The sequence below is a fragment of the Synchiropus splendidus genome, chromosome 6 (assembly GCF_027744825.2).
Source record: "Synchiropus splendidus isolate RoL2022-P1 chromosome 6, RoL_Sspl_1.0, whole genome shotgun sequence".
Taxonomy (NCBI): Eukaryota; Metazoa; Chordata; class Actinopteri; order Syngnathiformes; family Callionymidae; genus Synchiropus; species Synchiropus splendidus.
The window spans coordinates 10413961-10441520 of NC_071339.1; the positions used below are offsets into that span (position 1 = coordinate 10413961).

At 43.2% G+C, this 27560-nt stretch overlaps 2 protein-coding genes across 5 annotated transcripts in view; both read right to left on the reverse strand.

The window, feature by feature from the left end:
* The window catches only part of loxl2a (lysyl oxidase-like 2a), a 26892-nt gene extending 12606 nt beyond the window's left edge, over window positions 1-14286 (reverse strand). Inside the window, exons 1-3 of the mRNA XM_053867041.1 lie at window positions 14170-14286; window positions 11303-11591; window positions 7942-8117 (exon numbers count right to left, since the gene is read on the reverse strand). Coding sequence (XP_053723016.1) covers window positions 7942-8117; window positions 11303-11585 — 459 coding nt within the window. The 5' untranslated portion in view covers window positions 11586-11591; window positions 14170-14286. The remainder of the gene's footprint in view (window positions 1-7941; window positions 8118-11302; window positions 11592-14169) is intronic.
* Window positions 14287-15214: 928 nt separating this feature from the next.
* Window positions 15215-27560, reverse strand: part of LOC128760068 (transforming acidic coiled-coil-containing protein 1-like) — a 30040-nt gene continuing 17694 nt past the window's right edge. For 2 of the 4 annotated variants that reach the window (XM_053867039.1, XM_053867038.1), the window contains exons 2-14: window positions 23958-24067; window positions 21513-22752; window positions 21041-21076; window positions 20717-20780; window positions 19555-19741; window positions 19328-19383; window positions 18792-18908; window positions 18624-18700; window positions 18508-18551; window positions 17563-17726; window positions 17376-17482; window positions 16380-16500; window positions 15215-16116 (exon numbers count right to left, since the gene is read on the reverse strand). In XM_053867039.1, the coding sequence (XP_053723014.1) occupies window positions 16051-16116; window positions 16380-16500; window positions 17376-17482; window positions 17563-17726; window positions 18508-18551; window positions 18624-18700; window positions 18792-18908; window positions 19328-19383; window positions 19555-19741; window positions 20717-20780; window positions 21041-21076; window positions 21513-22681 (2208 nt within the window). In that variant the 5' untranslated portion in view covers window positions 22682-22752; window positions 23958-24067 and the 3' untranslated portion in view covers window positions 15215-16050. Of the gene's footprint in view, window positions 16117-16379; window positions 16501-17375; window positions 17483-17562; window positions 17727-18507; window positions 18552-18623; window positions 18701-18791; window positions 18909-19327; window positions 19384-19554; window positions 19742-20716; window positions 20781-21040; window positions 21077-21512; window positions 22753-23957; window positions 24068-25372; window positions 26081-27560 lie in introns of those variants that run through there. The other 2 variants (XM_053867036.1, XM_053867037.1) reach the window with 2 other exon arrangements.

The following is a 27560-nucleotide window of genomic DNA, read 5'->3' on the forward strand; positions in this document are numbered from 1 at the left end:
TTTGCTTCACGTTTATTTGCTGGACAAATCTCAAGTAAGCGCTTGGTAAACACATGACGGCACATGAGTCTGGGAATGATGTGGAAAGGAATTTCTATTCATCACCCAAAATAGAAGTCGGCGTTCACTGACCAGGTGACTGGTAACCTTAATATAAAGTTAAATTAATCAGATCTTTTAGCTAGCATGTGTTGGTACATGCTAACTCTCGCTGAGTCAGCCAATAAAATGCTAACTCAACTAACATGAGAAAGGTAACAACAAGCACATCCTGCTGGATTAAAAAAAAACAAAAACCCAACTGCACCTACACAGGCAGAAGGAATGGCAGCTGGAGCAGGTTGGACCCAACATAACACGAGGAAATCAGGAGCTCACATCTTTGTTCAAACTTGTTGGTTATGGAGAGGTCCAAACTGGCCTGCAGAATTTTTCACATTTTTCTCAATCTGTTTTGGTACATGCCGTCATTTGTTGCCTTCACCTGTCATCCACCACGGTCCCAGCTTGAAGACAGTTCTTTCATCGACTGTGCATCATAATTATTGCATTTTATAATCATAATAATAATTACTATATTTGCTCCCAATTTTCACTTTTTTCCTTTCACCTGTAAAACCAATGTGTAGAAAAAAAAGCTAGCCACATGGAGCCTAAACATTTTCGAGACCAATATGTTTTTCCAATTATATCTTGCATTTGGTGTTCAAAAATATCTTGTCAAGTGATCTTGTCTTTTCTACATTTAGTTCTGCTCTCATCTTGTCCAGTTCTGTCCTCACCTCCTCTTCTGTTGCCCTTTCAGGTTTTTGTTTGGATTAAACTGAATACACTCCAGTCATTTCTCTGGCTCTTGCTTCTGGCACCTAAACCTCAACAGACCTCATGACACATCAACTTTTTTACACATTTCACTGCAAAGGATTTCACCCCCTTCACAATCATGGCTGAAGAATATTGCCCTCAGAATGGAGGAAACACATGCCAGTGAAGCACAATGAGATGGAAATATTCAGCTGCAGCATCATATTCGATCTTAAAAAGTGTGATTATGAAAGGTAACGCTAAAAAGGGAAGACACTGGAGACAGGGCTGAAGACTACGGGTGGTCTCAGCTATCAGGGGCTGTAAAACCAGTTAAACTTTTTCTACAGACACTTAAATCATGGAGGAATGGTGACCTCTAACCTCCAGCGCTTCTGTGGGGAAACCGCTCTGGAACTGTCCCTCCCTCCTGGTTGCTTTTGTTGTGCAACAATGATCCTTAAAGACTAAACACGTTGGAACTGTCAAGCTAATTCTAGCCTGAGTACATTCAGCCAACACATCCATCTCTGAAAATATTGCACTTCCAGGCAGGGCTACCAAAACGCTGCACGTTTGGCCGCAGGGGTGGTTTCCTGAGATGGCGTCAGCCTCAGGGAATGTCCACAGCCCCAGAGGGCTGCGGCAGCACAGGAGGATTTGTAATGAAGTCAGGCTGATTCAACATTAACTCCCACTGGTGCTGCGGCCACTGTGGGTCTTTCACAGGGAGATTTCTGCTGCCTTTGCTATGACAGGGCGTTTTCCGTCTGCAGAAAAGGTTAGCAGAAGTCATCAGGAACATCACTTGAAATATGACACAGCCAATTGGTCATCACATTTTTCTTCTTTCAGCGCTTCGATCAGTGTCAATATTTGATGAATTAACTTTCAAAAATCTAGAGTTTGTCCTCAGAAAACTATGCTACATACATCCCACCGCAGGAAAATTCAAGAGTGTAATAAAAGGGGTCAGTCTTCGGTGGGCGCCGGTGTCGGCAGCTGCAACTGTTACTCTTGGCTCGGTCAGAGGAAACTGTACTGTGAGATTGAAGAGAAACGGACTGATACCAAAGCCAGGCGTTCCCCCCTAACCCAGACCAGCAGACATAAACTCAGCATAGTCCTGTTTGGCCAGAGTCCAGGTGGACACATTCAGACGGTGTCACAGGGAACCCGCCGTGTGGGGAGCACATGCTGTTGTGTACAGCTGGTTATAACCTATCATTTAGAGTTAGTAAATACAGCATGGGAAATGTGAATACACGGCCTGGAAAATAAACAGGCAAGGGTTTTTCACATCCTGACCATGACTCACGCGCACCAGAAATACACATCTTATCAAATGACGCTCTGAGAGTGGACAGATGTTAAAAAACTTCTTGACCATTACCCCCCCACCACCCCGCCTCTCTCTGTTTGCAGACGTGTGAACGTGCGACTGTGGTCCCATCTGACTAATGCTTCCAACTACCGTGCATTTCTTCCGCTTTATTCAGCCCTCCTGCTCACGTTCGTCCACACGTGCCCACGCCAGACATCTCCACAGCCTGCGCACACTCGCCCCTTGCCACCCCGCATTGCTATACTGGCTAAACCGGCAGCAGTTTGGATGACTAGCTAGAGAACTGAAGGGCCCTGTTTCAACGACTTCTACATCTGTTCCACCTCAGCTTGTTTGTGCGTGCGAATCATCTGGAACTGCTTCACGTGCATGAATATGGGCATTTTAGTCGGGATTCCAAGAGGAAGTTACTCAGACATCTTGGTAGACTAATCTGGAGGCTCACATGATGAGACGCAGGGGCTGGGATTACATCACCGTTCTGAGGTCTCATGGGTCAGGGCTGGGCACAGACGATTGAATACTGAGCAGACTGGTGGACAATTAAATAAAACGTCGGCAGAATTGAATTATTTAACTTAATATTTAAGCAGTGAAAGTATAGGCTTCATTCCATCGCATGAATTGTCGAGCACATTTTGTGCCCTGTGTCACCAACAGCTGTCTCAGGCTCAGGGGCTCTGAAGGGGCTGTGAAATACCTTCCTCATACATTGTGACAGATCCCTCAGTGATCTATGGCTAACTTTCAGCCAGTGTTCGTTTACAATGGCATCATACAATGCAACAACTCGTAATAACACTGCTGTAGTGTTGGCCCCCGTTACAGAAACATGAGCAGCGGGGATTGCATTCTTCCATATGTGTAAGCTGCTTCCATTCATAAGCAGGATCAAAACTGTGTACATACAACTTGGATACAGTCATCCGCCTTTTCATTCTCCTCGCTCTGAGATAGAAGAACTCACCTGTCACTAGAATGAGCGCGTGTAAGTCACAGATAGAAATGACTGATAGCCGACCATCAGTCAAAAGGCTCCAGCTCTTTGTCTAGTTTCTCCCCAAGTCTGGTTCCTATTAAAGCAGACACGTCCCCGTTTTCTTCATGAGCAAATCAAGTGCATCTCGTATAAAAGTTGATTTTGTTTGCACCTATCTTCTTGTATTCTTCTAGATATTTTCTACATTGTTGTGCGACGTTTGCAGTTTTCTGCCGTCTGTAATACGCAGAAATATGAACAATAAAACTGTGAACTCCACTGCCGTTGCCATCATGGACCAGCAGCCAGGTATTTACTACTCTCTGGATGAAACTGACAGCACCTGCAGATGTTCAGCACCTGGCTGATCCTTCCACACACTGATATTGCTCAACCTATTCCCCCTTTGATTACTCTCCTCCCGACAAGCCTCCTCTCTCAGAGCCCAACGCTGCCTCCAGTTTTCTTTTGTAGAGAGACTGAGAATGTGAGGGGCTGGAATTCTTTGTAAACTGACACTGTTGCGCCTAATAGAGGGCGGCAACCTTTGCCCTTTGGAGGAAACTGAACCCTTTAAAGGGATTGTGACTGCTGATTTCACTGCTACCTGGAGATTTCAACATCTGGGGCATTACAAACTTCACTAAAGGGATTAGACAAAAGGTCCAAACAAAAAACAAAAGATACTGCTGTAATAATGAATAACAAACATTTGCATCCGACACTTCCAGGTCACTGCTACTCCATGAGGCTGTTCTTTAGCAAGAGGTGATTACACAAGGTCAACCTGGAAACCTCCAAAAAAGTCAGTGCTTCTCTGTTGTGAGGCGGTGAAGGAGTATGATTTATACACTTCACGTTAGTCAGTTCATGTGTTGATAAACAGCAGGGGTCTCTTAACATTTTAGCAACTGCAAGCTACTTCAGAGCGACCATCAGGTCAGTACACACTTCTGAAACCACAATTTAGAATGGATGATAAATGATATTCCTCTCAAATACTTGTATCATTGCTGAGTTTTCACTGTGACTACCAATGGTGAAACAAAAAAAGGAATCGCAAACGTAATAAGATGGTTATTACATGACTTTTTTAAGGGCCTATGGGCTACTCCCTTGGTCTCAGTGGGTGGTACCATGTTGGTGACCCCTCATATGCAGGATTAGATGAGTAGTGAGAGACTCGTATGAGACAAATATTATATGAAATGGCTTAAACAGAAATATGTTTTTGATGGGGCACGTTCCAAACCTAGCATACATCAGTGTAGCGACTGAGTTAACATGCAGGACAACCACAAAAATTCATGAAGCATCTATGGCCGTGAACTGAAGCTGTAGCCTTTGAAAATGGCTTGAAACTGATGGTAAGGAGAAACATGACACCTCTGCCAGATAAAAAAAAAATATTCATTGGTTTTACATTGCAGTGTATTCTGTTTATACTGGCACATTTTCAATAGATATGTTCACACATCACAAAAACATCTGGACACCAGTGAAAGTGAAAGAAAATGTGCTTTTCACTGTGCAGAGGAGGCGGAGAAGTGATGGATGCGGCAGACATGTGGGGCATATTGACCACAGCTGACAAGTGAAGCCGAAGTCACAACATGCCAAAACAGAGCAAAGAGTGAGAAAATGTTCCATTCCATTCTCTTTGCTTCAAGTCTGGTCACATGACTTATGTGTTTGTCATTGGCAAAAATAACTTCAGACGCTACTGTTTCACTGATAATGAAGAACTGTCTCCTCTGAACTCCTGCTCTTCTTTGAGCCAGCCAAAAAACTTCCATGATCTTTAGTGGATACCATCTTCGCCATTTTGAATCATTTGTCACGTCATCGTCTTTGCTCATCTGTCCGTCTGATTCCTGGCGACACGAGTCAGTTGCCGACAAAATATGATACGATAAATAGGTTTATTTTGGGTCACTGAAGGGGCAGGGGCTACATCACTGACAGGAGAAACTGTTGAGGCACTTTAGACATCACAACACATTCTTACCCTGAGGTCACTGGACAACGACAAGTGAACTGCAGCAAAACCTCAAGAAGACATGGAATGCAGAAGGAAAAAGTCCACTCAATGATAACCAAACAGGTGATTCCTTCTGGAAAGAGCTGTTTAGACTTCCAGAAAAGATGCAACATCACATTTCCTTTAACCGGCGAAACACCACCAGCCTCTGAAAAATCCTCAAGATGTAACAATCTATTCCAGTTGTACTCACATTTTCACTAGACAAAAGGGAAGGTTAAACAATGCATGACTCATCTGAACAAACTGAAGTGGAGATGGAACCATGTACACTTCGACTGGCAATTAAAAATTGAAACTATTTGTTTAGAGTATTCACTACTGGGGTCACGAGGAGCCTGTCCCAGCCTCCAGGGCAAGAGGTGAAGGACACCCGGAGGAGGTCGCCTGCCTCTCAATTGAGAGTCAAGAATTCACCTCAGCATTTTTGGACTGCCCAGAAAAACCCAAGCAAGCAACAGCCTCCAGACAACTCCAGACAGAAAGGTTCAGTCCAACCAGTGAGGTGCCTCATGCCAAACTTGGCCTGATGCTGCAGCATAAACAGCAGCCCGAAAGCCAGTTTAATGAGCTCTAAAAAAATAAACTGATATATTAACTGTGGTGATGGTTGAGTTGTGTCAGTATGTTCAATTTATTTGCTTTTTTTAACTTCTCAAAGCCAGCACAGATGTCATGGAAAATTCCTATGCAGAATGTCTCGCTAGTTGAGTGTATAAAATAAACTTAATTAATGTATTTGGCCACCATTTCCAAATTTTTCCATTATATTATTTCACAATATTTGTATTAGTGAACCTGTCATCTCTGCCGCAATACATTCATGACTTTTCATCTCCATATCCTGGTGTCATGGGGTCGCAACAGGGTGGAGTCTATCCTTGCTACAACCTGTACGGCCACTGGAAACAGCCACCTGGAGAAGACAGAAACTCCACATAGAAAGGACGCATGTTGTGCACTATAACAAACACGATACACTCGGAGTGAGGCTCTTCTTTCTGAGAGGTTACATCTTATAAAGCTAAATGAAAACAAACTCAGAATCAACAAAACTTGTGATTGAAACACTACCAAATAGCATGTTTTTGGAGAAAATTATTCCAAAATGTAGGGCTGTCAATAGATGTTTAATCTCAATTAATCGCACTAAAGATGAGTTAACTCACGATTAATGGCTTTTGAATCAGAGGTTTTGTATCTGTTCACAGTGAAACTTAAAGGAAGTTGTTACCAACAGAAGAGTGGCCAATAATGCTTTCCTCAGTCAAACATTTGTTTCCTCCAACAACCCAACAGAACAGACACTGTTGATAAGATCTTCCTTTAAGTTACATTTAGAACAGATACAAAACCTCTGCTTCATTTGCCATTAACCACCAGTTAACTCAGCTTTTGTGCCATTAATTGAGATCAAAATTTTTGAATCTATTGACAGCCATAACTGTGATAGTCAAAAGCAAAGGGTCTTTTAAGTTGTCCTCTCAGCTTCCTCACTGTGGAGTGTGGATTTTTCCACGTCACGTACAGCATACCGATTCATGCTGTGACTGTACGCAGGCAGGGAACACTGCTGCCTGTTGTTGACAGCAGCTCATTCCTGGTTAAAGAGGTGCAGCAACACCTTTCCCATTCCTCCTTCCCTCCACTTGAAAGTCCTCAGCCAGACTGAGGAAATATTTACAGGGTGGAGGAGCGAACCGCAGGAAAACACTAAACACAAGCGACCAATAGAGGAGCAGAGGGCGTTGCTGACAAACACATCAATATAGGCTCAGAATACAGCAGCATCAGTAGTTCATGAGTGAGCTGTGCTTTTTTTGGATATGAGAGACATGTACTGGGCCTCGGACAGGCTAGTTTGCTAAACTGAGTGTAATAAAAAAGTCATTTCGGGACATCAACACGGAACATCTGAACAAACAACACCCTGGTAGGATCAACACTATAAAGTTTTAGAGCATCCAGAAACTCCAGCCAAAAAGTGTCATCTATCAGCAGGGTTCTAATGGGGAAACCTTCTGTGCAAGTGAGTTTTAAGACGTCTGTCCTGTCACGTCCGCACACCCACGGCAACTTTCCGTTGGGATTTACGTTCTGCCAGCAGATGGGACGGTCTTCCCCCTCACAGAGAGTCTGACTCATACCTTGAGTGTCCAAACGGGTGGTGAGGTGTGTGTGGGAGCAGAAGTTATTCGGTCTCGTGTTGAGAGGGAACAAAAAAAAATCTCCAGACGGGTAATTTTATGATGATGTCACACTGTTTTCCAGGTAGATAAGGAGGAACAGTCCTAACCAATGAGCTCAGTATTCTAAAATAACAGTCTGAAGTAGAGCCAGGGACTGTCTCCAGAGCCATTAGCAATAAACAGTGTATGGATGTTGGACCTGCAAAAACCTTACAATAGGAGCAATGACTTGTAAATGTAAATCTTTCAGTGAAAGACCAAAATGACTAACAGACTTCACTGTTCAGGAGAAAACAAAACGATGACTGGAGTCAGATCATCTTGCATGACGGCACTCTCTGTTTCCTTGAAAATAAGCTGCACCAGACAAAACACTGAGCTTTTAGAACCAGCTTTCATCTTTGGAAAGATTTAAGGAATTCACCATGATGGATGCGGTGAAAAGGCTGAGTGAGCTCACTCCCTCGCTTCACAGTCTGTTTCACATGTGACTCTTAAAGCACATGCAATACATCACGCAATGAATTCCTTAAAAACTTTGGTCCGTGTGTTAAATATAGAAAACATGTAGCCTTAAACTCACATCCAGGCTGGTGACTTGGTTTCGGATGAACTGGAATCCTGGGATTCTCTTCTGGTTGCACACGATGCTGACGTCCTCCGAGTGCTTGCAGTCAGACACCCCAAAACCGTTGGACTGACAGTGAGCCAGACTCTTCTCGCTGCCGCTACAGTGCACGTTGTCCAGCCAGATTTGACCTTAGACAAAACAGAAGAATATAAACATTGATCTTTCAATACAATTTATATTAACTTGATTTATGGTCAAAAATGTGATCATTTAAGGGGGTGAAACGAATCCTTCTTCAATTTAATGTAGCAAAATTGAATTAAGGTGAAATTAATGTCATTCATTTATCCAATAAAGGACAACCACAGTGATGTTTAGGCTGATAGCAAGAAAGTAGTTCAGACCATCGATGGCAGGGGTCTCGAACTCGATTGGATGAATGAAGTCATCAAATCATGCTGTCAAATTCATATTCAATAATATACACGTTGATTTTGAAACATGAATAAAGGCTTGTATTACCCTGTGTCTGTATTGCCCTGTTGTAGTGTTAATTTTGTTACCGATTTTTCATTGTAGTCTTAGTCTTAGTCTAAGTTAATTCAGAGTTTTTGTCACATTTAGTCATTCACATGTCTTTTTTACGAGTCTAGTTTTATTCAAATGGAAATGCAATGTGTTTTAATCAAGTTTCAGTCAAAACATTTTTGACATTCTTTTCATTCCAGCAAAGCTTATTTTTAATTCCAGTTCACTTATGTTCCACGGCTAAAATATTGACAAAAAATCTGCAATTATAAGCATCTTGAATAAACCGAATGGCCGAATCCTCAATGCAACTTTGTTGTTACTATTTTGATGCTTGACTCAATATGCATTCATAAATGATGCACTTGTTCTTGTTTTATATTTATTACAAACACCAACAAAATATAAATGATGTTAAAAGAAATCAACTTTACAGCTATACTTTTGCAGTTGAGCATCAACAGGTTTAAAGAAAATACAAACTTAAAATGCAGGGTTTCCACCAGGATTTTTCGAACCCACTTCAAATAAATAAATAAAACAGATTTGGAGAGCAAGCAAAGTGTAGCATCAGTACTAAGTGGTGGATAATACTAGCATCCCTTAGTCCCTGTAAGCAGGCTGGTAGGCAGAGCTACGACAGTACCACCGGTGTAGTGGGCTCGCTGTGGCCTCCAGAGGAGCTTGCCTTAACGCAAGCCCCTCTTCCACACTAAGAAAAAAAAGGAGTGCAGAATTGGCGTCCCAATGTTTCCACAGGGGTGAGAGGACTCTTTCTCACACGCTGATACGAAATATGGTAACATTTTAGAGTGCTGTTGTCATGGTGAGAGCCAATCATCTGCTGACCAGATGGGTGATCTGGACAAGCAGAGGAAAGCCACAGAACAGGCTGCACTGGCCCCTGACAGACAGCTGATCAGGGTCAGCATGTGTCTCAGAGGGGCGACATGATCACACCGATAACTACACATGAGCCATCTTACTAATGAGACTCCAGTCCTTAGTTATGGAAATGTTTACCCAAGAGAAAGTCCTGACTCAGAGAAACACTCTGTAAACAAAAATCCAACTTTGCCAGTTGTGATAAATCTCAATTGCAGTGCTGAAGTGTTGTGAGCTGGACTTAGGGGAACACATTTTACAAGCAAGCAGGAAGAGTGATGTGCAGGGAGCCATTCATAACCAGGTTGGCGTCTGAGTCAAGCAGTTATTCAGGCGGACTCCAATTGGAAACAATGTATCAAATGCAGAGTCACAGCGTTGGTTGGAGGAAGTCAGTTGATAGAAGTTCCAAAATGTTTTACTAGATCTACACGCATGTGATGTACAAATGAAGAAAATCACAAACATGTGCACAAATGAAGGCTTATCCAAATTAGTTATGTAACAAATGCCTTTTTCTGTGTTGGCAGTCGCTGCGAAGACTTTTGCTCTGACTTTCCGTCACATTTACACAAAACAATTCAGTCTTTAGGGAAAGATGGCAGGTAAAGTCCACCCATTTTCCACCGCTTATTTAAGGTTGGGTCGTGGGGGCAGCAGTCAGCGCAAAGAGGTCTAAACTATCCTAAACTATTACCTCTTCCAGCACACATCCTCCGGCTCTTCTACGAAGCTGTTCTGAGGACCAATGAGCCATGGTAAGCCATGGTTACAGGAGCACCTCCTCCTCTGGAGATCGAATCTTCCGTTTACATGACAAGAAAAGATACAGTACTATCCCATTCGGATTCAGATGAGACTCTTCCATCGCATTACTTTCTCCATTCATTAGTAAACAAACTACCATGTAACAAAAAAACCCTGCAAAGACTATTAAACTATTCTAGTTATTAGTATCTTATTTTGCTCAACAGATGCTATGCATGGTTTTGAATTCAATGTTCACTTGCTCACTCAAACCCAAAACTGTTCATATTAGTGCCACATTGGTGAAATTCAACTGTTGAAGACGATGTCATGATTCACAAAAAGGTCTGCGTACCTCAACAAAAACAGACATGATCAGCACTATATCTGAAACTGAAAATACCTTCTTTAAAAAATGTTTGTCTATTCGGCCGCATACTTCCAAGGCTCGTCCCCCTCATTGCAGGTTATGGTTGCAGGTCATGGATGAACCTTGCTTGCTAAGTTACGACAGCCCCTTGTTACACAAAAAAGTGACATAACAATGCTTCGCGCAAAGAGGACGGAAAACACTCCAGTGCCGTGAGACTGTGGGAGTTAATGACTGGAATCATCCTCCTCTGAAGTGGCATGACTGGATGTGGTCACACATGTGGGTGAAGAACAAACCTCAAACAAGGCACAACAGCTACAAGCCAGCACCAGTCATGTTCAGGCTGCGGTCCTTTTAAACACATGCAGGGATTCATAAAGGCCCGAAGAGGAGATGGCGTCTGGCACATTCCCACTTCGACACACCCGTGAACTCACACCAGTGAGTTGCCCCCTGATGAGAAAAACACTGTAGCGCGGTGAGTCAGACGAAAGCTATACCTCATTCAGGGGCCACTGTTGAACACATGAAAGCCCATTAGCAGACTGCAAACATCTGTTTTATTGGACAGTTTGTGGGTGATTGATATGAGACCTTGTGACCCCACAAGTCAGACATCCGAAGATACTTAGACTGACTTTCCAAGTCGAGCTAATGCCAAATGACGTACTGCAGTAGTCTTTCTATAGACAGAGCATAAAGGAGTCCACAACACATGGAAATGTTTTTGCACCAAGTCAGCAACTTTTGCCAGTTCTCACGTTAAGATTTTTTTTAAAACGTGAAATTACACTCATGAAATGACACTTGTGTAAGTGAGATCGCTTTTGTTTGTCTTACCTTCTCCCTTGCCGTACTTGGCAGACGGGAACCAGGACTGAGCGTCCACGAAGCCTAGCTCTCTGCAGGCAACATGAGCAGCGGAGATAGAAAAGTCATCGTCGCACACAGTGCCCCAGGCGCCGTTGTAGAAAACCTCCACTCTGCCCTCGTAGTGTTTCCGCTTCTCTCCGGCCAGACGCAGCTGGATGACTGGTGGACTTGGTACTGACTGGCCACTGCACTGCGCCAACATGCAGAGCAGGGCGGACAGAACGCAGTGGATGGTCAGCGGACGCAGCATGATGACCTGGATGCGGACGAGAAAACAAATGATTTTTCTTTGAGTCGGGTGTGAGGATACAGTGGAGCAAATGTTTCAAATGCTAGAGCCTGCACCAAATGTGGTCTTTGTTTACTTAATATTGTAACTCTTCCATTTGGGATGTGAAGTTCAGGGTGTCCTTGGAAAGGTCAAACTCAAACTGATCCACAACTGAGCTGCCGTGGGTGCAGGCACAGATTGATGAACAAGCAGCACCCGTCTGATTAGACAACAGTCTTCAGACACTTTATTGGTGTTTGGGTATCCTCCTGACTAGCTGTTACAAAAAACGACACCCACTGTGGCCCTTTTGTGGACAAATATCTAAGAAAAAAAACACAACAAACAAAACAAAAAGCCGGAATCCTTCCTTTAACAATTATGCTTAGCAATTGGGACGATCTTCTCTGTCGGTCTCATCTGGTCTGGAATAGAAATCCCAAGTCTGCCCAGTCTGAGGCAGAGTAAAAATGCATTCAAGACCAAGACCCTATAATAGCAGTCTTGAGACCGGCCTCGAGACCAAGACCAATCTCGACACTATTTTTAAATGCTTTGCATTGTGCTGCTGCAATCTGAGTTGAAGGGTCCGTGGGATCTAACCTTTTTGTTTCACCATGTTTGATGCAACATGACGTCCACACCTATCACAGCTTCAGCAACTCCGGCCTTCCTACAGGTGAGTAAAATTTAAAAATGCTTGCGTTCCTGTAAGCATTTTTGGATGGCAACCTCATCACGTCCACCAATAGTGGTGTAAGGGAATGTGCTGGGACTCTGTCTGTTCGAGAGTTTGTAAACAGCAAAACATGGGTGAACATCGGCAAACTTAAGAGTGTTTAGTTTGGTTTAACAAGCGTTCCAACAATTTTCCCCATGGACCTCAAATAACTAGCTGAATCACTTCCTTCCTCCTTTGAGCACGTCTGCCCCTTTTGCTTTTATCTGCATTGACGTTTTAGTGGGGTACAACACCCATTTGTTATAGACACTTCTATCCGGAAGGAAGATTCCCAAGCACCATGCACTCTGATATTTAGCAGCAGTACTTACGTGAAAGCTGATTTCCTTTACTGATCTGAATATTTAGTGTTTTAACTCATTCTGAACAGAGTCGAGAGCCTAAGCTGATGGTGATTTTTAAAAAGCCATCAGTGATGCAATATGTTCACATCTTCCCTGCATGTATGCGAGTCAAATGAGATCCGTTTGCTGCATGAAACAAGTTCAGCTGCAGTGACTGCTGGATGATCCTTCTTGACTTGGGACAGCAGCTCTCTGTTTTCTCTAATACAAACAAGAATATGTTGGCTCCAAATATGAGTAACCTACTTTGGGGAGGCACTTTAGGAGGAGGAGCTACACAAGAGATTTGGAGAGGCTAACAGATAGAACTGTAAAATGTCAAACATATGGCCGGCACCAGCAGAAAGAATGGAAAATAAAACATCTTCTGAGGCTCTCCTCTGTTGAGTTTCAAATGAGCCAAAATATCTGAGGACAAGCAGAGGCAGCTGCTCATTTGTGGTATGGAAGTTCATCCATAATATGAGCGGGAGAGTGGTTTCAGCATTGAATCTTGGCAGAGTGACGTCCCTCAGAAACTCTCTCCACACCAAAGGTTTGGCAGGAAGACATGTAGGGAAAGTAAAGCATCCAGAGATAAGCTAGTTTGATGGTGAAGCTAGTGAGACCGTGATGAGCCCCTCAGGTGACAGCTGAAGACCTCTGATCTGGCTGATCTCTGCCCCCAGGCATGACAGGGAAAGTTGACTCCACCTCAATATTTCAAGCCACAGCCATGAAAGTGTCAGTAGCTGAACCAAAATCACCCGAGGGAGGAATGTTCCTGGACGTAAAGGATGGGATGGAAGCCAGTGAAAGTCAGAGTGGGCGGGAGTGAGGAGGGGGCGCGCTCCTCCTTACTTATTACTGGCAATAGGAAGGGGGCTCGCTTACAAACTTGATGTCATGGTAACGGCCAAACACCCAGCCACGGGGACACGCTTTAAAAAAACATCCTGGTGTGTCTGCCAGAGATGACACATCTGGTTTATCTTTCCATAGAAGGCACATATGTTGGCAGGGGGGTCGTTGCAAGGCAATTCATGTTAAGCCAGCTCTTAAATTAGCACCACGCCAGCATGTCAAAATACAGAAAGCACATCATTAACACCAGTCAAACCCTCAGAGCAGCAATAAACTTCAATAGTAGGGGCTTGAAATCCACTATAAAGAGGATGAGTGAACAGCAGCAGATCTCATGATGTCACTCTGAAGAGGCGATAAAAAGTGACATGTAACTCAGTGATCACTCAGTTTTGACAGGTTTGTTTCTATCAATATTTACTTTGAATACAATCTATAAACGCTGCCAGGTGATATCACAGCTGCGATGGCTCATTCAAGACATGAAAAGTTTAAAAAAGTTTTTAAAAAACCGAGCCACGTGTTTCACTTCACGCAGAGGTTTAGAAAAGGACGAGAGACAGAGAGAGAGAGAGATGACAAATCACGACCACAGCCGCAGTCCTCAGACAGTTATTCTGCAATTACTACTTACGTTGGCGGTGGCTGATCAGCAGGGGAAACAATGGTTCATGCGCCAAAAGTTATGTCTTCAACCTGTTGAAGGCGATGAGAAGTGAAGATGCGGCTCTTTGTCCATGCAGCGCCGTCCTGGTGGTTTTCTCTGCTCCAGCTGCTCCCACTCCTCTCCATACTGGCAGCAGCCAATCCGCTGCAGCCTCAGCATCCTGGCCCCGCCCCCTCTGACCACCGCGAGCAGCCCCGTTCACTTCAGTGCTCAGCATGAATTTCGTTATAAACGGCTGAGACTGTGATCATATCCATTGAAGGTTGAATACTCCTCATTCTACTATGATCTTTCATCAATTATCAAAAATTATGCACCATATGTCATTTTGCGTTTCACATATTGAAACAACCTACGGAAGTGGGTATTTTCTTTTACTTACTTACTTTTACTAACTGACATTTATATATATTTATATAGGTTTTTATGTTATTTGAAACATAAAAATATAGAAGGAGAAAGAAGAATAATTTACAGTGGTTGATAATGTAGATGTTGCACTAAAAAAATGACAGATAAATAAAGATCAAAATAATAATAATAAATCTCCCTCACCATAGATGTTTTGGTGATGACATCACGTTGAATAATGTGGAACACCTGAAATTGAAAAACTGTCTCAGTGAAAGAAACTTAAAGTCTCTCTCTCTCTCTCGTTACCATGACCAGTTCTTTTGAGGTGGAATTTGAAATCCTGCTGCAACACCTCTGGAACAACAGTTGGTGAGGTCGTTTCATCACCATGTAACCAGTGAGACTACCATAAATAAATCCCAACTGAGGCCAAATCAGAGCGTGTGGTACAACCAGGAACAGACTGCATGGTTGTCAGGAATAGAAGAGACCACAAATGACATGTTTGTGAAAAGAAAAAGAAAGGAATGTGTGTGCTGGCATCATGACCAGAGCGCACCAAGAGTCCAACACGTGGATGCTGCTGCGCTCATCTGAGCCGACTGTGCTGCCAACAGGTAGCTATATTTCATGAAATAAACAACAGAAACAAACCGTTCAACATTTATTTGGAATGCACAAAATATAGCACTTGACGTACAATCTGAGTTTCTGTTTACAACAAATATTTCTCTTTTCATATGGTATAAAATATACATTATAGTTTTGCAATAGCTTTGCACCAATAAAAACCTTCACACAAACACTGCAACACCATAGAAACACACTGACATTTGGCGGTGGATTGTGCTTATCAGAAAGGAGCTCTGCTGGTACATGTATTTCTCTTGCAGTCACTGCCATGCAAATCACTGCAGCCCATTCTTACTGTAGAACTGTGGTATATATTGTAACCAGTACGTATCCGACAGTTGTCTGGTCACATAACGGAACCAGAGAAATGAATCCCTTGTCAGGTACATGAAACAGTATTTACATCAAAGCAATGTACAGGGCTCTGATAACACTCCCTGTCATAGTATGACAGTATGTTTTTTTTTTAATTTTTATTTGGCACATATTTTTTCACCCATTGTCGCTCTTATGCTATTCAATGTCATAACACAGATACAAAGAAGCTTTCTGACTCAACACATAATATATGTGACTACTTTCACTGTCATTATTTTACTAAAAAAGGCACCGAGTGACTTTTCTGTCAAATATGTCAATATTTATCCATAATTCCTTCCCTTTATATTGACTAAACAAATTCACCATAACTTTATTCAATCCACATTCAAGCCTTTTGAGCATATCCCCAACACATCGTTTCCTCCCATATGACATTTCATATGTTACATTGCACAAAGAAACACTAGATTATCATGGACATAAGCGAGGCAGCAGCAACAACGGCGCTATGTTTGGAATATTTCCGCTCAAGTGTTTAGTCTAATCCGTTCCCAGTTTGGCGATCAGCTCGTCACAGATCTTGGTCAGCTCCTCGATCTCCTGGTTCTGTAAACAAAAATTAAAGTGAAAATGAAGAGCGTAGCTTTGATTTCATCCAACGGGAAAACCTTCATTCCGAGAGTAATTTCGCCCCCTGCTGGTGGAATATGCAAACAGCAACTAGGTTGACTCACATGATCCTAAAAAACAACTGTAAAATCTACTAAAAGTCGGGAAAATACCCTTCCAGTCCACTGCATTACTGTACCAGTCTTTATGGAAAATGGTGAGTTCCCACCTCGTCACTTTGACATCTTCAAACATCTCACCTTCTGCAGAACGGCTCGTTCCAGAGAGTCCACCTTCATCTGTTCCTTCCTCAGACTGGCATTCAGGGCCACACCCTCAGCATTGGCCTTGGACCGAACCTGAGCAATCTCCTCGTTCGCCCTGGGACAGAGGGAAGGACGTCAGAGGGATGCACAGAGGAAGTGCCACAGCGGGTCACGAACATCGTCCGGGCTCTATTCCCTTTTTCTGAGAGGAATTCTGTTACAGGCTCAAAATAGCTAATCTCACCTTTTTCCCTGCAAGACTTTTGCAGTTCTGTTGTCTTTTTTATTACTAATAAACTTTATATCGATAGATTTCTAAGGAAATAAGGTTAGAACAGATTTATAAATGTTGTGCTTGATCAATTGAGCCACTTCCAGTGTTGTGACCAACACCACAACACACCTTGGAATCACTGCAGTTAATTCACTAACACATGGCTATGGAGAGAAGCCCTTTTTCCTCTCTCTGTTATCTGTGTATTACAAAGACTCGCGGCGCTACTGCCATCTGCAGATCCATTTGAGCGCATTGCTCTCAGAATATTTAACATCTAAAAATATTTAACATCTAAAATAAGTGTAGGACAATGACCACTGGGTAAAAGAAGTGTGGAGAGCAAATGAGAGGCTTCACAGAGGTGTGTGCTTTATAGTTATACGGACTCAGATATATGCAGATGACACTAACACTGACACTGATCTATTATTAATATTATCATTAAGTTGAAGTGATTCAGTTATGCACAATGCAGACATACTGTGGCCAGGCCTGCTCTGCCACAACCACACAAGACTCGAACCACGGCTTCACATGGAAGACTTGGACTCTTGGAACTCTCGCCACCATCACCAGGGTCAGGCCTTCTGCCTCACATCATGTTCTCCTGTACCAAGTGTCGCTTTTACACTTCACAGTCATGAGTGAACTCTTCGCATATCAACTTCAAATATTGCTTTTTTTCTATTTTTATCTGAGGGAAATCGACTCACTTGTCCAGTTTCTCCTCTGCATGAGCCTTCAGTGTGAGGTATCTCTGCTCCTCCTGCTTGATCCGTACTAAATAGTCCTGAGCGCATTTCTTCAACACCTCCTCGTTCTGGATGGACACAAAAAAACAGACTCCTGTGGCTGTTGTCTGACATCAGTCAAGAAGCTTAGAAGCTCAGTGTCACCAACCTTTTTGAATCCTTCTAGCACCTCCTTCATGTTCTCATACCTCCTGAAGAGATCGGCGAAAGAGCGCTCCACAGAGTTGAGGTCAGCCACCGCCTGGTCTCTCTCCAAGGTCAGCTGTCTGACAGACTTGCTGCCACTGACGGTCTTCTGCTGCTGCTCATCCTCTGTCAAATGACAAAAGACATACGTTACAACAATCTACCTCTAACTTTGACAGTCAATAGACACCTCCTCATCAGACTTTAGTGATATTGCTTTTAAACGTGACAAGTCTAACTATGCCCTAAAAATAAATACAAATACATGTAGTGTTTACATGCAAGGGCATGACTTTGTTTTGAGAAGTGGGAGGGGACTATAATGGGTTTTACTTTAGACTAGTCGAGTAACAAAATAATAAAAGTGTCACAGGCTTAATACATGTTTTAAGTGAAATATGCTCACTTCTGTAAATATTTTTCTTTTGTTATTAATCCCGCTTTAGGCCACACATATCTGGATGGTGTCGGAATTTTCTGTATTACTGGAAATAACTGTTGCTGTCAGACCATTGGCTTTTCTGCATGGAGTTTCCCTTTGTTTGCATGGGTTATCTCTGGGTACTCCTCCCACGAGGTGAGTGTGTGTGAATGGTGTGTGTGGTCTGCAATAGACTGGTGACTGGTTGTATTCCTGCCTCTCACCCAATGACTGCTGGAATAAGCTCCAGCACTGTCCACAACCCTGAACAGGACTAAGCACTGCTTAACTGACGATATATGCAAGTATAACCGATGGTGGGGACAAAATGAGAATTGGCAAAAAAGAGGGGTGGACGCATCCATTTTCCCCTGCCCAAAACTGACGCCTCTAAAGACATGATGTTTAGAACTTCACTGTTTGACCAGCCAAACTAATATTAGCGTTAAGATGAACTTTTTTGTCCACTAGGTGGCGACAACCTACCAATCATTTGTGCCACTGTTTTTTCATACTCCGCAACAATTTTCCTGTCAGCCAAAGAAAAACACAGATATTAGTGGACTGTTGATTTCGTCGTGAATAAAATGATATAAAGGTACCTCATCTCAATCACTTCCGCTCGGCTCTCCTCGTACTTCCTCTTCCACTCGTTGACCTCGATTTCTTTTGTGATGATCTGGTGGAAGACAAATATTCCAGTGACGTCTTTCAACAAACACTCACATGTTAAGTATTTGCTGCACTTGTTTGCACGAGCGGTGCCATACTTCTTCTCTTATCAGGGTGAGAACAGCAGCCTTGTCCATCTCGCTCAGATGGATGTCTTGTGACGCCGCCGGTGTGTCTGAGGTCTCAGTGTTGGCAGATACTTTGGATATTTCATCCTGTAAATCAGGAAAAGGTGAAATGTACCAACTGTATTCTATTACCTTGGAGAGCATTCTCAATGCACAGTGCATCAACAAGTCATGAGGTCATAACCAGGGATTTCCCTCAACCTTTAGAGCATTTTAACTCTTGGCCAGCTTGTCTGAGGAGCCTGACCCACTGAGAGCCTTCAGTCTCACTATATAATACCAAGCTCTGACCCACTCTCTGGTCCACTGCTTTTCCCTACTTTAGATAAGTTCTGTCTTCAGCGCTCTTCTCTGCGCTAGTTATCCCAATTTGGGTGTCTGGCTCAAATCCTTTGCTGACTAAAATATCGCACCCACTGACCCTCATGATGAGAGTGATTCACCCCGCTGGTCAGCAGTGGAAGAGTGTATATGAGGCTCATAAATGTCTGCTCATCATCACTCACTGTATCGTCTTTCAGACTGCAGGTGACCTCCGAGGGCGCTGTTGTCTTCTCAGGAGCTTGGAAAAATATAAATTTGGTTAATAACACTAAAAGAGAATAGTTTGAAGGCAGAAAAAATGACAAGCATTTGCATGTATGTCATTTGTGTTGTGCTCTTCAGTTATATATAACTAACAATAACTATGTAAGTATCTCTCTCGCTCGCAGTAGAAAATAAGCAGACTTACGAATGGCCTTGGAGATTTGCTGTTTATTGCCAGTTGACTTCAGAGACTCTTTAAGAGTCTCCTCCTTCTCCTCCTCATAGTCTGCTGTTGGAGCCATGATGCCAGTGGAGGCCAGCTTCTCCTCATCAGTGGCATGATGAATTTGTTGAGTAATCTCTGGGGTTTGAACCACTACATTATCCTCCACCTGAGAACATAGAATTGAAAACTATATTCATTCAAAAAACAAACAAAAGAAAAACACATTACATTAAGCCTTCTTAGCCTAGCTTGTCTGACTTCTTATTGAGATGCTGGTTGTGACATTTATTAAACACTGTTTATTTCAATACATGTACATGAGATATGAGTACTTCTTCAGTAGGTGAAATGCTGTTGCAGTTATGTCATCATCAAAACTGTTTGTAGTACATCTGAGTCAACATATGCGTTACATAATGGCGTGACGTTTCCATACGGCACATTCAACAACATGGTGATCATAAATCTAAAATAAACAATAATAAAAGCATATATATATTTATATTGATCATTATTCTTACTGACCTTGTGTTTATATTTTAAAATAGCATTCTTTAGACCTTATACAACTATCACTATCTTGTGACTAACAAAATAAAAAAAACAAATTTTAAAAAATAAAATAAAATTAGGCCTCATATCATCATTCAAATGTGACCCAAACATCACAGCGCTGGCATAATGTCTAATGTCAACTTTATGGTTTGTTCAAGGCTGTGCTCCCAGTTCCCAGTTATTTAAGGTGTTTTCTTTGTGCCATTTGAATCTCCACAATCCACAACTGGACATTTTAGTTCTTATAATACTTTATGTTCCTGAAAGCAACCATACAAACACCCGACTAGCATGCTGGGCCATTTGTTCCCACGGTTCTACAATTCTTATTTGATTTTGAACCAGTTCAGCACTTCAGAGTAGAACACAAACTAGCTGTTATTTCCAAAACACTTAACACGTGATGAAATGTCACTGTCCATTTCAAGCTCCCTCGCTGCATGTCTCTTACATCACAAAGGCAACATGGGGACATGCCACTGCTGAAACAGTAAAGGCATGTGAGGGTTCGTGTGCCCCATGTCAGTGGCACTGCTATGTCCATTATTCAACAGTCACCAATCCCACACTCTCACACTCATATTACCTGACTGCACACGTCAGACGCAGCAGGCTGGCATTCATCAAACTTCTCCGCTTTACACGGATTCCTGGAAAACAAACCACATGCACATTCATTTAAGAGCAGCATTACATGACAATACATATATTTGCATTAGTCATGGCTATTTTTACAGCATCATATGAACAAAGGGAGGTCATGAGGCAACCTGAAAGGCTGATGATGAAGCAACTTCCTCCACTCACACGTCTCTTTACAGCAGGTTTGTGTCCAACATACGACACTGAATGAGTGTGTCAGAAAAGCCCGTGCATGAGGGAAAGAGCATCGATAGTTCAGAGTACTTACAACAGAAAACACAGAAGCTTGGCTTGTTCAGATGTCCTGAGGCCAAAAGAAGCAAGCAAAAAAGGGAGGTGGGGTTCAGATAACATACAAGGGAAATGATGGATGACGTGGAGGCAGCAAGAGACAAGATGGAAAGGATGGTGGGAAGAGAAAGAAGCCCAGCAGATAAGTTTGATCAATACGAGACGAGTCGAGTCAAGTCAAACCGTGGCAGCTGCCCGCTCTTCGAGGAGACTATATATATAACCTGTTTATGACTTGCACAGTGACCAGTATCCAGTGTGAAGTGCCTGGCATATTAACAAAGCACGGCTGGTTTGAATCTCCACCACTAGCAGATGTGAGTAATTCCAACCAGGCGAGTGAGTGCGGTGAGGAGCGCCTTCACCTTTTGATTACTGGTGCTCGTAACGTTTTGGCTTGAAATTGCACATTCAGACAGGAAAATCACAAACACATGGCTGAAACTCACTTGGTCGTCCTCTCTTTGCTCTTCTTGGGAATCTGCCGAGGTTTCCGCTCTACCGTTTTCTTGCCCTCCGCCTTTGGCGGAGCAGAAGCAGCCGGCGATTCACTCATACTCAGTGTTTTGGATGATTTAAAGGGGTCCATGGAATCATCAAAATTGTCTGGGTCAAAACTGTAGGAACCTTTAGGGAGCACTGGAGAACTGCTCATCTTGCTGTTGCTCCCGAAGGGGTTAAAGTTGGGGTCATCCCACTGACTGGGATCAAAGTTGTACGTCCCTGCTTTGGGGATAGGAACATCATCCAGGTTCTGAGGTAGAGAACCGTCTGAAGTTGAGACTTCAGGGCCTGACTCTGGTGCTCGTTCTGGTTCCACTGTGGGAGGTGTTTCGGAAACCGCTGGCCCAGATTTGCCGCCATAATCTGAAACCTTGGGTTTCTGCTTTTTCACGGAGAACTTGCTGACAGTCTTTTTACCTCCTAATTTTCTGGGAGGAGGTTTGCTAGCTGGCCCCTCATCCAGACCAAACTCCAGCAACACAGGTTTAGCCTCAGGAATCGAACCTGCTGATAGTGCGGATTGATTGTCTTCGGAGGGGGTAACAGCACCCCCTATTGGCTCCGGCCTTGTGAACGAACTGGAGTTGCACGGCGGTGGGGAGTTTGGGATTTTGGATCCCCCGCTGGTGAATGGATTAAAACTGTCATCCAGGTGGTCTAAGTCAAAGTTGTACGTAGCTTTAGGGAGAGGGATCTCTTGCTCCTCAATAGGGGCAGCTTCATCCACAGCGGACTTTATATCCAAGAGAGGTGGTTTGGGTTTACTTGTTTTCGGTCCCTTGACGTTTTGTTCTGAGGTAACAACAGGCTTCTCCTCCAGGAGTTCTTCCACTGGCTCCACCGGAGGTTGGTCACTTTGAATTGAGTCACTTTCTGGAGCAGGTGCTGGTGCAGGATCCGAGGTGGGTTCTGTAGCTATGCTGGAAGGTGTTCTGTGTGGTGGCTCTGCGGTCGGAACTTTGTTGTCTGCAACCTCTGGTGCTGTTGTCATCGCTTCCCCAGCTGGCTCGGCGTCCACAGGCTCACAGAGGTTTACTGTCTGTTCCTCTCCCTGGTTCTGAACACTCAATTCAAGCGGGTCACCCCGGGGATCCGCAGGTTCGTCCTGACCCATGTCGTGGAACACCAAACGCTGGGGCTCTTCAGTTAAAGCTGTCACTATCAGCTGCTCGTCTTGCTCCACATCTGAACACAAAGATGCAAAAATCTGAATTACTATTCAAGCTCAATGACCTTGAGCACGATCACCAATGTCTTCAATGTTGCTTTGCTGCCATAACAACTCACCACCGTGGGAACAATAACTAATCAAATCTAAATTCTCTGCTCTGAACTAGCAGGCATCTGATTGGTCCGATGATGGCTGGGTTACTAGCCTTCTCAGAACTCTGCCGTTGCCATGGAGACGTCTTCCTTGCAGGGCCTTCGCTACTCTACTGAGAATGGCTTTGATGAATTAAAAAAATCGGAACAGCTGCTGTGGTGATTATCTTCTGAGGAACATCAACATATTTCCGCAGGTCTGGCACACTGACATATTTTGCCGTATTATGTTGCTAGGAGTCAAACAGCCTGCTGGGCTTGTTACCTACTCCAAGTCACATAACTACAGTGCAGTCTGTTTTAAAAATACCTTCGCGACCGAACATGCACCTCATCTGTCATCCACACTATCCACCAGCAGAGTCAACAGGAAACAATGCTAGTTCTCCTCCTGCATTTGCATAGAGACATAACCACAAGCGCATAAATAAATGTATGCAGGTCAAATATTTTGGATTCATTTCACCACAGCGTTGGAAAAAAACGCTGTGACATTATGTGAGGAATTAATTTCAATTATTTCCATTTCCATCATTAATTAAATACGAATTATTTTCCACAAAGAATGCTGTTTTGCTGCAGTTATTTAAGGCTAAAGTTAAGTTATTTTTAGCATCTGAAAATCTGATTATTTGAAAATGGCATAAAAATGTTATCAATGAAATACATTATTAGAGTTGAAGTTGTGCATCATGGCGTAGAGCCAGATTACTCAGCCCCTCTATTCCCCTTGACCTCTCTGTTAGCATCACAAAGAAGGGCAACCCTGAGCTTTTGTTGAACCTGCTGAATTCCAGAGTGAAGGCTGTTCCCACACTCAGCCCACAGCTCAACCCTCCACCGACTCAGACGCCATCAGACACCTTTTATAACGTGCAAAATTCCTCGCACCTGGTGGTCATTTTAAAATGATCATTTACTATTTGTTCCCAGTTATATGAAAACTGCCTCTTGATGAAGACATCAAAATTTTTCCAGCTCAGGAGAAAGTTTCCTCTGCACTGTGTGCGTGTGTTAGAGACAGCGGCTGGACTCTTGCCGTGTTGTCTACTCAGCAGTGGTCTCACCTGTCCGGTCTGCGTCACAGTTGTTGTTCTCCAGCTCCTCCGGAACGACTGCAGGGGCGTGGATGGGTGTTGCTGCCTCAGGAGTTCCAAAATGACCGTCTGAGTCAGAGCTGAAGAGGCCAGAGACAGCATCGGTTACTACTCAATATTTCAGATTACTGGAAGAGACCGTGAGGATAATGATGACATCAACTCAATAGTCTCACTTTCAGTTCCCTCCTGGCATTATACTGCAACTATTATGCATTACTGTGGAACAATGAACAACTATAGAATGACAGGAAACAGGTATATTACTGTATTTTACTGGTAAGTACCACAAATGAGTAATAAAATTGTCCTTTAAAAAAATAATATCATATTATATATCAGTGTGTTACATTCATTTTCTTAAACTACTGCAACACAATCATATTATCCAGCGATAAGATCTTCTTAAATCACTTGATCATACAATTTAAACCTATACAGCACTTGTGATCTTAATTCAGTGGCAGTGGGGATTGTAACACTTTGGATATTAACTATTAATAAGCTCATTACCTGGTTATTTACTGCTAATAAACAGTAATAGTGGTATTTCGAGTGGACTTTTGGTGACCATTCCAGGTCAAAATATAGACTAAACTTTGGTCCACAGTCCAGAATGTAACCTGTAACATTCAGTAACAATTCCAGTGTACATAAATCTTATGGCTACTTTTTAGCAGGATGAAACATCCAAAAATATATTTTGAAGTAATTTATGCAGAGGAATTCATTAATAATTAGATGAATGCCATTCCAAACTATGACACAACTGTACTGTAATAACAACTCAAAGACTATACAGTACTATAAAAATATAAGATTAAATCAACACATTTTAATGGCAATAGAAACTGTTATATATTGTAATTACAGTGTAATGTAATCACACAAGAAAGTGCAAGCGGAACTTGGTCCCCACTTCCTGTGCCATGTCAGTAGATCATGACGACAGATTAAAGGCTATTGACTTTGACCCGCTCAAATCTGAAAGAAAGCAGCAAGTGAAAGGGAAGGTATGGACTTGATTTCATCGCCGCAGGTCACAGGAAGATGTGATCAATAATGTTTTGGGTTATCTACTTGGTGATTGGCAGCTCTCAGCACACAGTGGTGGAGTCAACAGCGCTCTGTCGCCAGAACAATGAGGAGATAACACCTTCCAACAGGAACTTGACGAGTACAAACATCTCACTAAGCACTTGACACATGAGCTCAGTCGAGTGTTTGAACACTTCCGTGAGGACCAAACCCTGATCTTAACCGAAACAAATGTCGATGAAGTCGATGAAAATCTAGACAGACAACCACTTGTCTCCTTCCTTCAGACTTCATCAGGTGCTCGACACACATGAACCTGGACCTGCCGAACACGGAGCTCCACTCGCCTGCCGCCTTGCGATCTCTCCTCATCCTCCTCTTCTGCTCGTCTCTCCTGATGTCCCTCTTCATCCTCCTCCTCCTCCCCACCTCTGACCACGTCCCACGTCCACTTGGCCCAAGACACAGGTGACAACCAAGACATCCCTCCTGCTTCTCTGGACGCCTCCTTTAAAGGACTCTTTTTTTTTTTTCCTGCGGTGAAGCCTCAGATTTTCATCCAGTCACGGGTTGTCACATCTTAAATGTCCGTCCCTTCCACGGCAGAAGCGTTTCCTCTCTTCCTCTTCAGGCTCGAGAGTGAATCCTCATGTCTGTCCACGTCCTCCAGTGTCGCCGCTGCTCTGATCAGCTGGTTCACCAAACGCTTTCTCTCCTCTTCCGAGTCCCCTCCACCCTCACCCTTCCACCGTTCAGAACAGTCCAACAGCTCTGGCGTGTGGGGGTGGCGGGGTGGCCTGTGGTAACCACAACAGCAGCTCTCCTCTCCTCAGACGCACGACTTCCCCTCTGCTTTGAAATGGTACGTTCTGGCCGCGAGGCAGATGAGGTGCCAGAACACAAACAGTGTAGGAGGAGGAGGAGGAGCCAGGCTCTTGGGGACCCAGGTTTTATAGCCCAGAAAGAGGAAAGGAATGCGAGGCTGCATGAGAAAGCCCCCCTTTTTCTCCTGCAGGCTGTGAAACAGTGAAGAGCTTCTAAAGGCACCAGGCATGCATGACCCGAGGAACCAGTTCTGCTGGCCCACTCAGGTGGTTTACCTGCCTGAGCCAAGAACATGTGGAGAGCTTGAAGCACTAAATACTGTCATTACCGCCTCTTTAACACTCTTTGTTGTAGTCGCACTGGGTTAAATGTTTTCACTCTTCATTTATGTACAGTATCTTGAGTGGGGTGAAACCCTCAAACTCATTCAGACGACACAAGAGCGCTTGAGATGTACAATAATATGAGGGCAAGTGATACATGAAAACAGGAGGGAGAGGAATACAAAGAGACCAGTGACAAATTTCTCAAAATGAAAGACAAAAAGTCCATCAAAAGTCTGTTGGGTTTTCCGGAGAGACTGATCCGAAGCTAAATATTATGTAGTATGCAAGAAAATGAAATGCTGTTTGACCTGACTGACATTTGTATTCACTGAGCGAAACAACCTGAACGATCTTAATATGCATTTGCATGCATTTGAAGAAGGAAAATTCTTCCTTGTGTTCATATTATTTGCATGCACGCTCTCAACTGGTGCCCTACTTTTGGTGTTGAGAGAGTTGGAGAGGACTGTGAAAATCAAGTTTGAAATGCGTATGGTCGGCTCACATCTGTTTCAATTCTAATTTAAAGGCCGTTTAAAACCAGATTATGTGGCTGCTGAGATTACAGTGTTCAATTTTAGCTTTTTTTGTTTGACTAGCTGTTTCAAACGAGTAGGGATTGTAAACATCAATAATCTACCTGGAAACTGGCAAAAAGTGAACCAAGTTGATGCAGATGGAAGATAAATTTGATACAAACATAGAAGAGATTTGCTTAGACCAGTATTCCAAGATGAGAAATGGGAGCAATGAATGACTTTAATAATAATAATAACACTATTACTACCAATAATAATTATAATAATAACAAAAAATGATTATGTAACTACATTCTGTTCTCTCTGGTTGTTCAGTCATTATCAGAATGACTTCGTGTATCATTTGGAGGGGATCGGTGGACTGTCCAGAAACACAAAGCATGCACGTATGTTATATATATATATTTCATTTAAAAAATCAATACAGTATTCGTATATCCTCTTTATATGAACCAGCGTGGTCGGTCTGTCTGCACATGTCAAGGATTGTTCACCTTGTGTTTCCGCACGGGCCATGCTACTGCCAGGCTCCACCCAATTTCAAAGAGAAGCACATGTCTCCGTCAGACTCAGTATTTCCACGGCTGACCAAAAAGGCTGGAATTCATCTGTGCCCTCAAATATTTCATGCTCTAACATGAGGCTGGAGAGAAAGTGAGGCACTTATCTTAATCAAGTCTTTCTGATTGACGTCTGAAGATCAGCTCTGATGACGACCAGATGTGACTCACGACCAGTAAACTAGCAAGTCAGTTCACTGCCCAACACACCTGACATGTCCCGCAGGCGGGTTACATAATGATACATTCCTCAAAAATATAATCAGTGCTCTTTTTTTTGCCATG